The sequence below is a fragment of the Polypterus senegalus genome, chromosome 6 (genome assembly GCF_016835505.1).
Source record: "Polypterus senegalus isolate Bchr_013 chromosome 6, ASM1683550v1, whole genome shotgun sequence".
Taxonomy (NCBI): domain Eukaryota; kingdom Metazoa; phylum Chordata; class Cladistia; order Polypteriformes; family Polypteridae; genus Polypterus; species Polypterus senegalus.
The window spans coordinates 85749920-85764067 of NC_053159.1; the positions used below are offsets into that span (position 1 = coordinate 85749920).

The 14148-nt window shown below is 38.5% G+C and overlaps 1 protein-coding gene across 1 annotated transcript in view; it reads left to right on the plus strand.

Annotated features, from left to right (window-relative positions):
* si:dkey-195m11.11 overlaps positions 1–7953 on the plus strand; it is a 31346-nt gene extending 23393 nt beyond the window's left edge. Inside the window, exons 5-8 of the mRNA XM_039756468.1 lie at positions 2178–2492; positions 6542–6669; positions 6750–6957; positions 7269–7953. Of these exons, the coding sequence (XP_039612402.1) occupies positions 2178–2492; positions 6542–6669; positions 6750–6957; positions 7269–7372 (755 nt within the window). The 3' untranslated portion in view covers positions 7373–7953. The remainder of the gene's footprint in view (positions 1–2177; positions 2493–6541; positions 6670–6749; positions 6958–7268) is intronic.
* Positions 7954–14148: the final 6195 nt, after the last annotated feature.

Sequence of the window (14148 nt, forward strand, 5' to 3'; positions counted from 1 at the left end):
TGGATCATCACTCGAGTGTTTCATGGGGGACACGTTTACAAAATTATTGACATTTATAATGGTAAATTGCTGAATTTATATTTAAATTACAGCTTATTTTTCTTTTTTATTCAATTTGCTCATCCGCAGTACTGTATGTGGTCCTAAAATTAGAAATTTGATTATCATTAAATGTGACATTACTTTTGTTAGGGGAGCAAACATAAATCACACATTTTCTAGGGGTGTGGCGCTAAGGAAAGGTTGAGATCCACTACTTTAAAGCCTTTAAAATCTCCCAAAACTCTTTAATGAGTTTTGCATTTTGCAATAATGAAATTTTAATGTCAGCTTCGTAAAACTGTATGTGAATTGAAATTTGTCTGTTCACTTATTACTACTTGGCACATTCCACCTTAGAGGCAGAACACCCAGCTGGATAACAATTATGGCTACGGTCTACCCTGTGTAATAGGAGTGGACGCTCTCCTAGCATCTCTGGGCATAACACCAAGGAGCCCACAAATATATAAAGTCATGCATTTGCATTTTTAACACTCAATGGAGGTAACGCATAGTAAGTTATAATGAAATGGGAGGCTGCCGGTTCACTGGTTGATCCTGACTACAGCAGCTTTAACTTCTGAAGTAAGGAAGATCTTTTAGTACCTTATTTTAACTTACCTCAAGAATGTCACAAAAGACTTCCTGAATCCATTTTAGGTCGGACTTAACTGCCATCTGGTCTGGGAATGCTGCAGTGAATTTGAGTCTAAGTTTTATTTACCAACACCTTGTTAAGCCATGAGCATACGTGAGGGTCTTATTTGTGAACTTTAACTCTCCTTTCAATACTTTCATCCCAGAATTCATACATTAGAAACTCATCCAGTGCAAACTGCTCAGTTCAATACCCAATTGGATTACAGACTTTCTCACAGAAAGGAAACAGAATGTGCGGTTGGGCACACACATGTCTGACCCTTTAGTGTACAAGCACTAAGGGTTAAAGGGTTATGTCCTTTCTCCTCTACTCTTCTCACTTTATACAAATTACTTCATCTCTGGTGATTTGTCTGACAAACATCTTAAATTTGTGGATGACATCACATTTAAAGGCCTCATTTCAAACAATAACGAGTCCATGTACAGAACAGAGGCGGAGCATCTGACAATATGTTATAGCTATAATAATTTGGACCTTACCATTCAAAAATGTCAGGAGATGATCGTAGATTTCCGGAAACAACCACCTACTTGCTTATCACTTGCTAGAAATGGTTCAGCTGTTGAGACAGCAGAATCATTTAAGTTTCTGGGAACTGTGCTGTCTCAAAAACTTAAGCTGGATGAAAACCTTCTCATGCGTTATCAAGAAAGCCAATCAGAGAATGTTTGTTTTTGGAACCACCAAGGAAATTCAGTCTCCTCCAAGAAATATTGGTCCAGTATACTACATAGCCATCAGAGTCTGTTGTGACCTCATCTGTAGCTGTAACTAAAAGAGATCATAGGCTTTAACTTACCACCCATCCAAGTCCTGTATGAAAGTGTGCCGCAAAGAACGTTGCTGATCCGGCTCACCCAGGGCACCACTCATTCCCTCCGACAAACACCTTAACTAAACTAAACTAAAACAATGTGTCGCTTAAACAGCTTTTTTCCACATGCAGTTGTTCTGACTAAATAGGTTTGAGTTTCTACTCAGTATCTATGTATACCGGCAAACCTTGGACTTTTTTCAGTTTTTATTATATTTTACTTTATTTATCTTTTTGTATGTTGTGTCGCTCTTGTATGCTGTATTCATTCTGCCAAGACAAACTCCTATTAACATACCTGGCCAAAAAGTGAATTCTGATTCTGATTCTGACCTCACTATGAGTGATTTCTTAAGGCTCCATAAACTGACTAATACGAGGCTTCCTGCGATTATTTAATGTGTTGCAGTGAAACTCCTTTGATGTTTTTGCTACTTGTGTTTTTGTGTAAAACACATCTTCGCTGACTGTCGGCATGGTAATTCATGAAATTAAATATGGTATTCATTTCAAATTATTTACAGTATTCATGATTGTTTTTGAATTTTGGATTGTTAATCATTTGGAGACACTGTTTATCGTTGGGCCTCTTTTCCATGAGGTGTGCAGCTGTGAATCTCTAACATTACTCTTGTTTATTTATTTATTTTTTTCCAGAAACTTTACCACTTCGACTTGAGTCAGACAGCACTTGCGCTGGGAGGCTCGAGGTGTTTATCCGAGGCTTCTGGGGTGCTGTTTGTGATTACGGCTTTGATGAAAACTCTGCAAATGTGGTTTGCAAAATTCTGAATTGTGGCCAAGCAGTTTTTGGGTCCTATGTACAAAAGAGTTCATTTAAGCCTGGAACCGGGCCCTATGCCCTGAACATGATTCGTTGTGCTGGCAATGAGTCTCACCTCTATGAGTGTAAAACAGGCGCCATTAGGCCGTCCTGCTACAACCAGAATGATGTAGGAGTCATCTGCTCAGGTAAGGCACAACCGGGTCTGTATGCCTGTAGGCATTAGAAAATAAACACATACTGTATTTAGCATGTTAAAAAATAAATATCATTTAACTGTAAATAGGCATACTGTAGCTTACATTTGACAGGAGAAGAAAGTGCTTAATTGTTAATCTATTCATTTTCTGAATGTATTTTCTCCAGTAATTGCACCAGTTTCAAAGGAGACTCCAAGCATGAAAGCTACACCAGTCCATTACAGGGCACACTAAGCATATTTAGAAATGACCAGTTATCTCATATGCATATCCATAGGAAGAGGGAGAAATATGAGAATCCCCAGGAAAAAAGTTACAAATCTTATGGAGAAACTGCATTTCCAATCAGTGAATTCCTAACATCTCATTCTTACACTCACTGAATCCAATTCAGGCTTGCCGAGTTGGATTAAGGTACTGCGCCTTCTTCTTAGGCTCCATTCTGGTTGGCAGACAGCAGCAGTAATGGGGTGAGGATGGCAGACCAGTTAAGAAGAGATGCTTGACTGCAGACATGAACATGAGTACTGTTTGGATATCATTGTGTGTGACGTTTGTGTGCCTCCAACCATTTGCCACCCATGGCATCTGCTCGTACGGCCTATGGCCACAACTATTCGCATAGCAAGTCTTTACAGCAGTGTGCAAAAGGGTGTTTCTGAAGACACATTCTCTTGGTTCTTGAATGGGCTACAGCAGCAGAAAAAAATCATACTGGATTCTGTCAGCTAAGCATGGGAAGATGAGGCTAACAGATTAACAATGTAAAAATCAAGTATGAGAAATCTCATTTCCTGCTGTGACAAAGCACCGAGTGGTGACGGTAGTGTAATGGTGTGAGAACACATATAGAGGCGAACTTAAGTGTCATTTTGTATCTACGTGCATTAGCATGTTCATCTGCTTATGGCCACAGTCTACCCTTTTTTCAGATAGATGCTTCCTACAGTATAATAGACCCTGTAACAAAGCACACATTAACTGGTTCCACAAACAAGGGAATGACTTCAGATTTTTCTGAGAATCTGCACAGTTCCCAGATCGCAGTTTGGGATAAGGAGGAATGGGAAGTTCCCTGAATGGGTAGATTAATAATTTGCAGGAGCTACGTGATGCTTGTGAGTCAGCATAGGCCAGAAGTCCTAAGGAATGTTTTGCCTCAAAAAAACAGATTTGTGTGGAGGCAAAGGGTTCAGAGTCCAACCTGATAATGTAAAGGTTTTAATAATAAAGTGGCCACTGAATGTACAGTATATATTTGTATATATGTGTAAATAATTGTGCTGTATATCTGCATTCATGGAACACCCTGTGATGAAGAATTTAATACAGTGTGGCATTTTGTATGACAAAGTGTAAGTTAACTATAATAGCAAAGAAAATACTGAGAAATAGTTATTAGGAAAATAGGTAAGGTTCAATATACTGTAACCACAAGGGGATGCTGCAACTCCCCAAACCTCAGACACAGTAATGCCCAGCACAATTCTGAGTTTAAATAAAAAATATTTATTAAACAAAGCACTCTCCACAATTACCTCTTCACAGATAAGTCAAATACACAAAAACAAATAATTTTTTTCCTCCTCTCTTCCTCCTGTTGAGTTTTGCCCACTGCCTCCCCACTCCATGTGTGGCAGTGGGCTCCATTTTAAGCCTGACCCAGGAATGCTTCCGGTGCTATGCTGTGTATTCCTGGAGCACTTCTAGGCCATAAAGAAAGTAGGGAGGTTCTCCTCTGACAGCACCCTCTGTCGGTATGTTGGGACCCCCAATAAGCTACATTTCTGGAATCCATCTCCCAAGCACCCCTGCAGTTGTCTGGATTTGGTTGCCATATGAGGACCACTGTCATCTGGTGTATGGGGGAAGGAACAGCTCCCTATTTTTGGCTTCCGCTGGTCCATTTATTAACGGGTACAAAGGTATTTTCCTGTTCCCACCTTCCACTCTGTCTGCATCATTGTACAGGCATCCTGGGCCAGTAATAAAACATCTTCTGATCCGGCCAGGAAACACGTTCTTACAACACATACAATTTTTTGAAACCAACACTAAAATTTGTTACACAGGTGATTTAGAAGTTGTGAAATATACTCACTGCAAAGAGTTGCTTGGAATGTTTACTTTATTTTTTGGGTGGATGGATTAAAAAATACTTCAGTTTTTGACTGCGTTCCTTTCTGCAGCTGTGTAAAATGTGTAATCCATACTACTCAGGTAAAATCAATTCTCTTTATCCATCTCATTCAAATTATTATGGAGGATTGGAGAACATTTATTAAGAAATGTAATACAGTAATCCTCTCGATCAGGGGTTATGCTCCAGAACCCCCCCGCGATAGATGAAAATCCGCAAAGTAGAAACCATATGTTTGTATAGTTATTTTTATATATTTTAAGCCCTTATAAACTCTCCCACACTGTTAACATTATTAGAGCCCTCTAGACATGAAATAACACCCTTTAGTCAAAAGTTTAAACTGTGCTCCATGACAAGACAGAGATGACAGTTCTTTCTCACAATTAAAAGAATGCAAATATATCTTTTCTTCAAAGGAGTGTCTGCATCAGGAGCAGATAATTTAAGAGAGAGAGAGAGAGCTCGCAAAGAAAAGCAAACAATCAAAAAATCAATACGTGTCCTTTTAAGTTTGCCGAAGCACCGCAATAAAGCGGCATTTTTCAGAGGAGCGTCAGTATCTTTTAAGCAAACAGCTTCTGTGCAAACAGCACCTCTGCTCACACCCCCTCCGTCAGGCAGAGAATGTCAGAGAGGGTGAGAGAGAGGCAGAGACAAGCAAACAATCAAGCACCGCGCGGGAAGCATATCTTATATCATTGAGGCGTTTTAGTTAATATGTAATACATGCTCTGATTGGGTAGCTTCTAAGCCATCTGCCAATAGCGTCCCTTGTATGAAATCAACTGGGCAAACAAACTGAGGAAGCATGTACCATAAATTAAAAGACGCATTGTCCGCAGAAATCCGGGAACCAGTGAAAAATCCGTGATATATATTTAGATATGCTTACATTTAAAATCCGCGATAGAGTGAAGCCACGAAAGTCGAAGCGCGATATAGCAAGGGATTACTGTATGCGGCATAATTTTCACAAAAAGATATAATAAAACATATATTGGTACTTTCTCCACATGAAGAGTCAGTACTTCTAACCATTTTTGCCATTCGTTCTCAGTACCGAAACCAGACACTTTCGATAATGCTCTATATATTTGCCATATATATTTGAAAATATTGCAGTGTAGATGGGTGAAAATGAACCGTTTTGAAAATGCAGACTCCACTCACGCTCTGGTTGGTTCATACTTATCACATGACCCTGCCCTGATTGGATCCAGCTCATTAACAATGTCTCATTCCATAACTGTTCACCCTTCACCAAAGAAAATATTCTAACTTGGCAGACGGAAGAGCCGCATTTCATAGCACATGTCATTTTGCTTACCTGCACACATCTAAACTGTGTTTTGTATAGTTTGAAAGCTGTGTAAATGCACAAAAGGCAAACAATTTATTGGTCGCTACAGTTGTGAGATAAATTCTGCACCAGCAGTGTCACCATCTCTTCAAGGAGGACACTTCCTTTTCCTGTTTCTTCCGATGTGCACATGCCCAGTCATATGTCATATGGGTTTTTGATCACATTAGTGTTGACAAAGATACATTAGCAAGTGATGTGAAAGTGCAAATGTGGATGGAGATCATGAAACCTAGTAATGTGGATGTAGCCTCAGTCAGACACATGCAGAATTATTAGTTACAAGTGAAAGGCAATTTATGTTGCAATTTTTTTTTTTTTGCAAAACAAAACACTCAGTTTCACTGCAAATTCGCCCATCTTAATTTCATAAAAACAGAACAGAAGGAATGTTTCTCGTTTTAAGAAAGAACTGTATGTGAAAGAATATTTCATTCATTTTTAGATTAATTGACCAAGCATGTAAAACATTTATGTTTTAGAAGAAAATAACCCTGCATTTAATTTTTCTTCATGCTCCTCTCTCATTCTTAGGTTTCATGCCAAACTTAGCCATTTCTCTTGAGGGATATCGTCAAACTTCAAAACAGCACATTTATGTGGGCAGTACGATAGTATTGACGTGCACACTATCAGGAACACAATATTCTTCCACTACAAGGGTAAGTAGCTTTAAGGGGAAATTTCATTTCAATGGAGAAGTCTCTGAAGTGTTGTTATTAACACCATGTTCACTTTGCAGGTTTGGGTGAAATTGACAAGATCTCAGCAGGGGTCTAGCTATGTGTCAACTCTCACAAATGGCTATGCGAGTGTTGGAGAGAGCATTCGGTTATCTGTTGGCCCAGTGGAGTCTACAGACAGCGGTGTTTACCAGTGCACAGCAGACATCGAGGACTTTGGGAGTAGGTTGACAGTGGTGAGCGTACCACTGACCATCACGGTTGGAAGTGAGTACTTAAATTAATAGATGTTCTTTTTTAGATTTTATTGTGAAAACGAAAGAGTAAAACACAATTCTGGCAAACTGCAGAGTCTAATGATAGTCATTTCTTTAGCACCTAGACTCAGATGAATGCATCTGATAATGTTATTCTGTTTATGTAGACCTGATTTTATTATCTTTCTGACATTATGTCATGAGATTTCAGGAACAAAACTGAGACATTTGTACAAGTTAAAATGAATGCCTGAGGAAGTTTAAATGAGCTGAAAATTCACAAAAGCATCTAAATTATAATAATGGCTTTTTGCTTTTCAGAATCTTATATTGTACAGATCTGCTGTGCTGTTTTTTCATTTCTTATTGGCGCTGCCATTCTGCTATATATCTGTCTTTGTCGGGCCAAAAGTCAGGAGGAATGAAGATCCTTTATCACCTGTCATCAGCAGCTCCTAACCTGTACTGTAAGCAAAATAATTTTGGCTTTTGTCACCTTTGGAAAAACAATCTTTCTTCTGAAGTTTACAGCCGTTGTTTTGCTTGTGTGCTACCTTTACTCACCCAACAAGACTAAAGCATATTGTAAATGCACGCAGATAATCTACAGATGTTTGCCAATGTGATCACAGAATGTGGTGTATGATATTGCAGTGAATGTTGTCACCAAAATCAAAATGAAGAATAAATACAATTAAAACAGTTGTACCTTGAAATTCAAGGTTTGACCAAAAGGGGAAATGTCACTGGGTTTGGGTTGGAACTTGAATGTTATTTGAATTGCTGGCTGAGTCTGACACTTAACTACAAGTGGAATTATCATTTTGTATTATTACAGTGTATACAAAGTACACTTTTATAGACTTACTTGAGGCAAAAGATTAAACAATATGTAAACTTAGAATCCAACTTTTGAATCTGTTCATTGGCAGCAACATGTTATATTTACTTTACTCTTGTAACTTTTATGTTTTCTGTTTTATGGTATTTTGTTGGTAAACTAATGTTTTAAAGTATTTTTATTTTCAACTAATTAAACTTTTTTTAACAATGCTTTATTCCAGTCTCTCTAGTCTTACTTTGCTCTTCCCTCTTCATCCTTTTCCATTCATTTACAAATTCAGCCATAGTTTAAGAGTCTGTGGTATCTCTCATTCCTCTGCTTTTCCGAGTTATCCTCTTGATGGCCTATCCACCTCTTTCTCTCTCTCTCTCTAAGCCTCTAACTAAATTGAGGACTGCTCTTGGAATCTGAACACTTCTATTCTTGTCAAAATGGGCTGAGAAGCATTTGATCTGTTTTTGGGGAGACTGACGGAAGCCCAACTAAGACCTGAGATACTCACCAACCTCTACTGCAGCACAACTGAGAGCATCCTTACCAACTAATTCTTTGCGTGCTGTCGCTGTTGTACTCTCGCTGATCGAAAGCTCCTACAACAAGCATTGAACACTGCCCAATACATCATTGGCACCCCACTGCCTGCCATTGAGGGCCCATATCACAAGCGTTGCTTACAGAGAGCATGCAGTATCATTAAGGTCACTTTCCACCCCAACCACAGAGTGTTTGCCTTCATACTATCAGGTAAATAATTTGGGGGTCTTTGTGCTGGCACAAAACAAACTAAAGAACAGCCTCTTTCCTGTAAAAGTTTCACTGCTGAATTCTAGATCCCAGCATTAGAACCTCATATTCTCTAATTTATCTGCTACTATCGTATAACTAAGCATTCCTATTATTTGCACTTCTGGTCAGATTTGTCTCCTCAGTTACTTGTATTGTGTTCAATGACAATAAAGTTGAATCTGAATCTGAATCTGAAGTTTGTCACTCATGCACATTGGAGGATCTCCTCGCTGGCTCACTCAAGGTACAGTATGTGATAACCTGCCGGGGCAAGAAGGGGTTCTGTTGCTAACTGTGTCCTCTCCTTTTCTCCCCGCAGCTCAGAGAAACCTCTCACTGAGAGCACTTAGCCCCGCCCCTTCTGGTCCTTGCGAGATAAGAAGCCTGTGTGCATGGAATGAGGTGCTTTTTGAGCCTGAGACCTCATTGAACAGGAGCTACTGGGGAGATCTTTGTTGTTAATAGAGAACCAGCTATGCAGTTTTTTCTCTTTTGTTGCCCTTGAGGCTACTTTCTTTAGCCACCAGACGCCATTGATCTTTAGTTTTAAGGAAATTAAGTGGGACAACCGCTTGGTGTCCCAATTATTCTTCAGCTGTCAGGGTCCATTCTTCCTGCGCCCGGCCACAACTTATAACTTCAGTATATCTCTGAGATCCCTTTCCTTCTTACACTCCTTCTTGCAGGGTGACTATATTATATAATCTGTGCTCCCAGAATACTAAGTGTCAGCAAAAGTCTGACTTTAACCAATTCTCAATAAGCTTTATATGAAGCTCTTTGTAATTTATGTCCAATTGGTGTCCTTGGCACATGTCTCCATTTTGTTTGGTGCTTCCCTGTCTTCACTACTGCCTAAAACTCTAATCCTTTTAGATCTGTCCTCTGTACATCTCATCTCATACCTGTGGAACCTTATCTGTTAAGAAACCGTTGGTGCTAAACTTCTTCTTCCTTCACTTTGGAAAACACATGAGACTGTCACAAATGATAATTGAATTTCTTCATTTTATAGATTATTACATATGGAATTATCTCAAATTACCAAAGCATCCATGAGAACTTTTGTGGACTGGTCTACTGCTGTTCAATGCTTTAAATCTTTTTTTTTTCTTTTCACTTTATTATTAATATTTTTATTTTTTATTAATTTTATTGGAATCCATACAAAGCAATCAAGTTTTTACAAAAAGAAGAATTGAGTTAAGAACAGAACCCCTGAGAGAGAGAGAGCAAGCTGAACGGCGTAAAATTTAAGGCTTGTAAACATACCTAAATTAATAAATTCTCTGTGCTTTATAAACTTATTTTAAAATATTACTGATTAGATCCTGCCATGTTTTGAAAAAAGTCTGTACGGATCCTCTAACTGAGTATTTGATTTTTTCCAATTTTAAATAATATAACACATCAGTTTCCCACTGACTTAAAAGAGGAGAGTTTGGGTTCTTCCAGTTTATCAGAATAAGTCTGCGTGCCAAAAGTGTAGTGAATGCAATCACAATTTGTTTGTCCTTCTCCACTTTAAGCCCCTCTGGAAGAACCCCAAACACAGCTGTTAATGGGTTAGGAGGGATTGTAAGTCCAAGACTGTCTGAGAGGTAATTAAAAATTTTTGTCCAGAATGATGTTAATTTGGTGCAGGCCCAGAACATGTGACCCAGTGAGGCTGGGGCTTGGTTGCTACGTTCGCAGGTTGGATCATGCCCTGGAAACATTTTGGAGAGTTTTAGTCGAGACAGATGTGCTCGATAAATAATATTGAGTTGTATAATTGTATGCTTTGCGCATATGGAGCTCAAGTGAATTCTCTGCATTGCTACTTTCCACTCCTTTTCTGATATATTAATTGAGAGATTTTTTTCCCAGTGTCCTCTTGGATCTTTGAAAGGAAGGGATTGTAAAATGAATTTTATATATTGCAGAGATGGAGTCTAAGTCCTTGAGATTGAGCAATATTTTTTCCAGCGTGGATGAGGGTGCAAGATGAGGAAAATCTGGAAGGTTCTGTTTAACAAAGTTCCTGATTTGAAGATAGTGAAAGAAATGTGTAGTTGGAATGTTAAATTTGGAATGTAATTGTTCATAGGATGCAAAGACGTTGTCTATATAAAGATCACTAAGCAAATTAATTCCAAATTTTTTCCAGATATTAAAAACTGCATATGTTTGTGAAGGTTGAAAGAAGTGGTTCTCTTGCAGAGGTGCCACAGATAGAAGCTTCTCCGTCTTAAAATGCTTTCTACATTGGTTCCAGATTCTAAGTGAGTGGAGCACAATTGGGTTATTAGTGTATTGCCGATAACGTGTGTTTATTGGAGCACAGAGCAAGGAATACAAAGAAGTACTGCAGGATTTTACTTCTATTGCGGTCCATGCCTGTGTATGTTCTTCTATTTGTGTCCAGGTTCTTATCGCCTGTATATTTGCTGCCCAGTAATAAAACTGGAAGTTAGGTAGAGCCATGCCGCCTTCTGCCTTTTGTCTTTGTAGGGTCGCTCTTTTGATGTGTGGATGTTTTGAATTCCAAATAAATGAGGTTATTGTTGAATCTAATTGCTTAAAGAACGATTTATTAATGTATATTGGTATGTTTTGAAATAAAAAAAGGAGCTTAGGAAGAATATTCATCTTAACAGTGTTTATTCTTCCAGATAGAGTGAGATGAAGAGTTGACCATCTATGCAAGTCTTGTTTAATTTTTTCCATGCAGACGGCGAAATTTTGTTGATAAAGAGCTTTATGTCAATGCTTTAAATCTTGAATGTTTACTATTCAATGACACTTCTGTTAGTTCAGTGCTCCCAGTTCATGATGGGTTTGGGGAAGTCACCATGAGGACTGGGCTTTTGAAATAAATGTTCTTTACAAGTCTAATTATTTTGCTATATTGGAAATAATCAATAAGCAATTAATAGCAAAAAAAAACTAAACAAACTGTTGATTTTAGGAAATGTTAAAGTAACAAACCCTGTGAATGCTCATTTCTTCAAAACTTAGTTTAACAGCATCATAGCTCATCACCCATTTTTTAGTTATAACACGTTGGTTATTAGGGCAGTATAAATAAAATATAAGTTTGACTTGTCTTAATTTTGGTGCTTTCAACATTGATGGAACAAGCTCTTTTCATTTCTGAATTCTTCACGTCTGTTTAGGGGTGATGATTTGACAATCTTTGTCAGTCATGAGCATACAATTGACAATAAAGTCATCCATTATCACTCTCTGTTATCTGAGTCTGTCTTTGCAGTATTGTAAGGAGTCTACAGCAAAGTGAATCAGTTCACAATCACTTTTTTGAGGGAGACCATTAGTAATACATTTTATGATCAATCACTAATGTGCATTTATACCAGTGCCGCAGTAAATTCCTACTGCAGTGCTTTCAGTCTGTATTAGTATACTGAAGCAGTCCATTTTTAAAATGGTACTATACCAGTTGTCACACACGTACGATTGGGAGGCAGCTAAAGGGCCTGAATAACAGTACCAGGTCCATGTCAGACCAGGGGGTGGCGGGTTTCTCTCTCAATCCTCTGCAGACCATCCATGGAAAATCCCGTACAGTTCTGGCTCCACTGATGACGTCACTTCCTGTCACGGGCTTTAAAGCCACCATCTTTGCAACCTTAACTCAGTTCTGTTTTGGACTCAGACCTGTGAACATCTCACAATCTATTTACTCATTTTGCAGGCAGGGCACAATATATGGGTGTCTGCCCCAAACCTTTTTGATATCTTTCGTCTATTCTTGTGACGCAGTATTATGTTAATTTTGATAGTGGAAGTACATGGTTGCACACAGGCACCTTGATCATTATTGTATATCAATGTGCTTGAAATACCAAGGGGAATAATGCCCCACCTCAACTCCCAGTCTTTGAAGTAAGATTTTGAAATGAACTAGCTGCAGACCCCAAGATGGTTTATGATATGCATAGTATGAAGAAGTGTGTTTGAACGTGAGTGTGACAGAGCAAAGGAGAAGGTCACGTAGAATGAAACAACTAGGAGCTGTGGGGTGGTGAAGTTATTCATTATTTGTTTCTGTATCATTTTGGTACCGGTATTGAGGTGTGAAAGCTGGTATTGGTTTTAAAGTCAAAATGTTTGTATCAATTTGACACTAGTCTGCATTTTCATAACTGACAGCCAGCAGGTAAGCTGCTTGAAGGGAGTGGCTATAACAGAAGTTGGGCACGCTGTTATGAATTCAGGTTCCAAAATTTCTGAAAGGCATGACGGCAGAAAACAGGCTTAAAGCTCAAAGTAGGCCTGTCCATTAAAAATGAACAAGACTTATGAATTCAGATTGATAGAGGAAAATCATATAAACCCTCTGGCTCAAAGAACCAGCTAATATTTCTAAGAATAATGAGGTTTATTCGTTACTATGTGCATTTTTCACCTTGTGATATTGTGGGTGTACCAGAGGTCAATCCCGAAGCCAGAAGACAAAAATCCCTCACCAAACGGTTTACCACATAAACTATTTGTTACATCTAAAAACCTGGATGACATGAGCTCCATCCCACCATCTTTTATAGCAATACAAAATGACATAAGAATGAAACATTGCAGGCAATGTGACTAGCAACAAAATGACCGTGTCCATCAAAAAAATCACACAAAATGGCAATGGGTATGGGAAGCTAAGTAAGAAAAACAAAACAAAAAAGTCATTTAGGGATGTACAGCTGTGCATGGAAAGTGTTTTTGCATGGACACATTTGTTATAAGTCCCAATGGTAAAAGCACAGCCCTGTTCTAGTGCTTTTTTGAAAGGTAAAAAAAGCAGATCCTGTAAAATATCAAAAACGAAAAGATGGTTTTATTTTTATTTGGGGAAAGTAAAAGAAAAGCTTTTTTTTATTTTATGAAAAATGTGGTTTTATTTTGGAAGATTTAGTAATTTCAGACTATACATAGGACCTGAGACTATGGACTGAGCAGGAATCCTAGATTTTTTTTTTTAATCTTTCCAAATGTCACCTTCCTGAGAGATTGCTATCACGTTATATTAAGCTGACTGCACTTATTTGGGTAGCATTTGTAGAAACAACCTTTGACTTGTGAAATGATGGCTGTCCAGCCACAGCGAAGCTGTCCATGTATTGTTGAAAAATCGATGCCAAGTCTTATTAACTCTTTGAGGGCTGAATATTTTTTCCTAAAAAACACAGTTTCTGACAACAATGGTTTCACACAGAAATCAACATAAAACGTCTGTTTGCTGCATGCTGTGGCTTCCAGTTTGACAAGAATGCGCAGCAAGCTTGCGGCCAGGCTGTTTTTGCATTGCTGGGACATGGTGGCAGTGCAATGTAACCTGGTTTCTACCACTTACCATTGTTAAGTGGCAGTCCTACCTGGTGAACATTGTCACTGCACCGTTTAACTGGGGACCAATAAGCTGAAGCTGGAACTCCACGTTCGTTTTCAGTCACTTGTATCAAAATCTGAGTCTGACAAGTCATAGTCCAGTTCAGAGATAATAGGCAAAACTTCGTCCACAGAGTGTTTTGCTTTACGCATTCGCTTTGATCTCTCACCAGATGTCATTGCCAT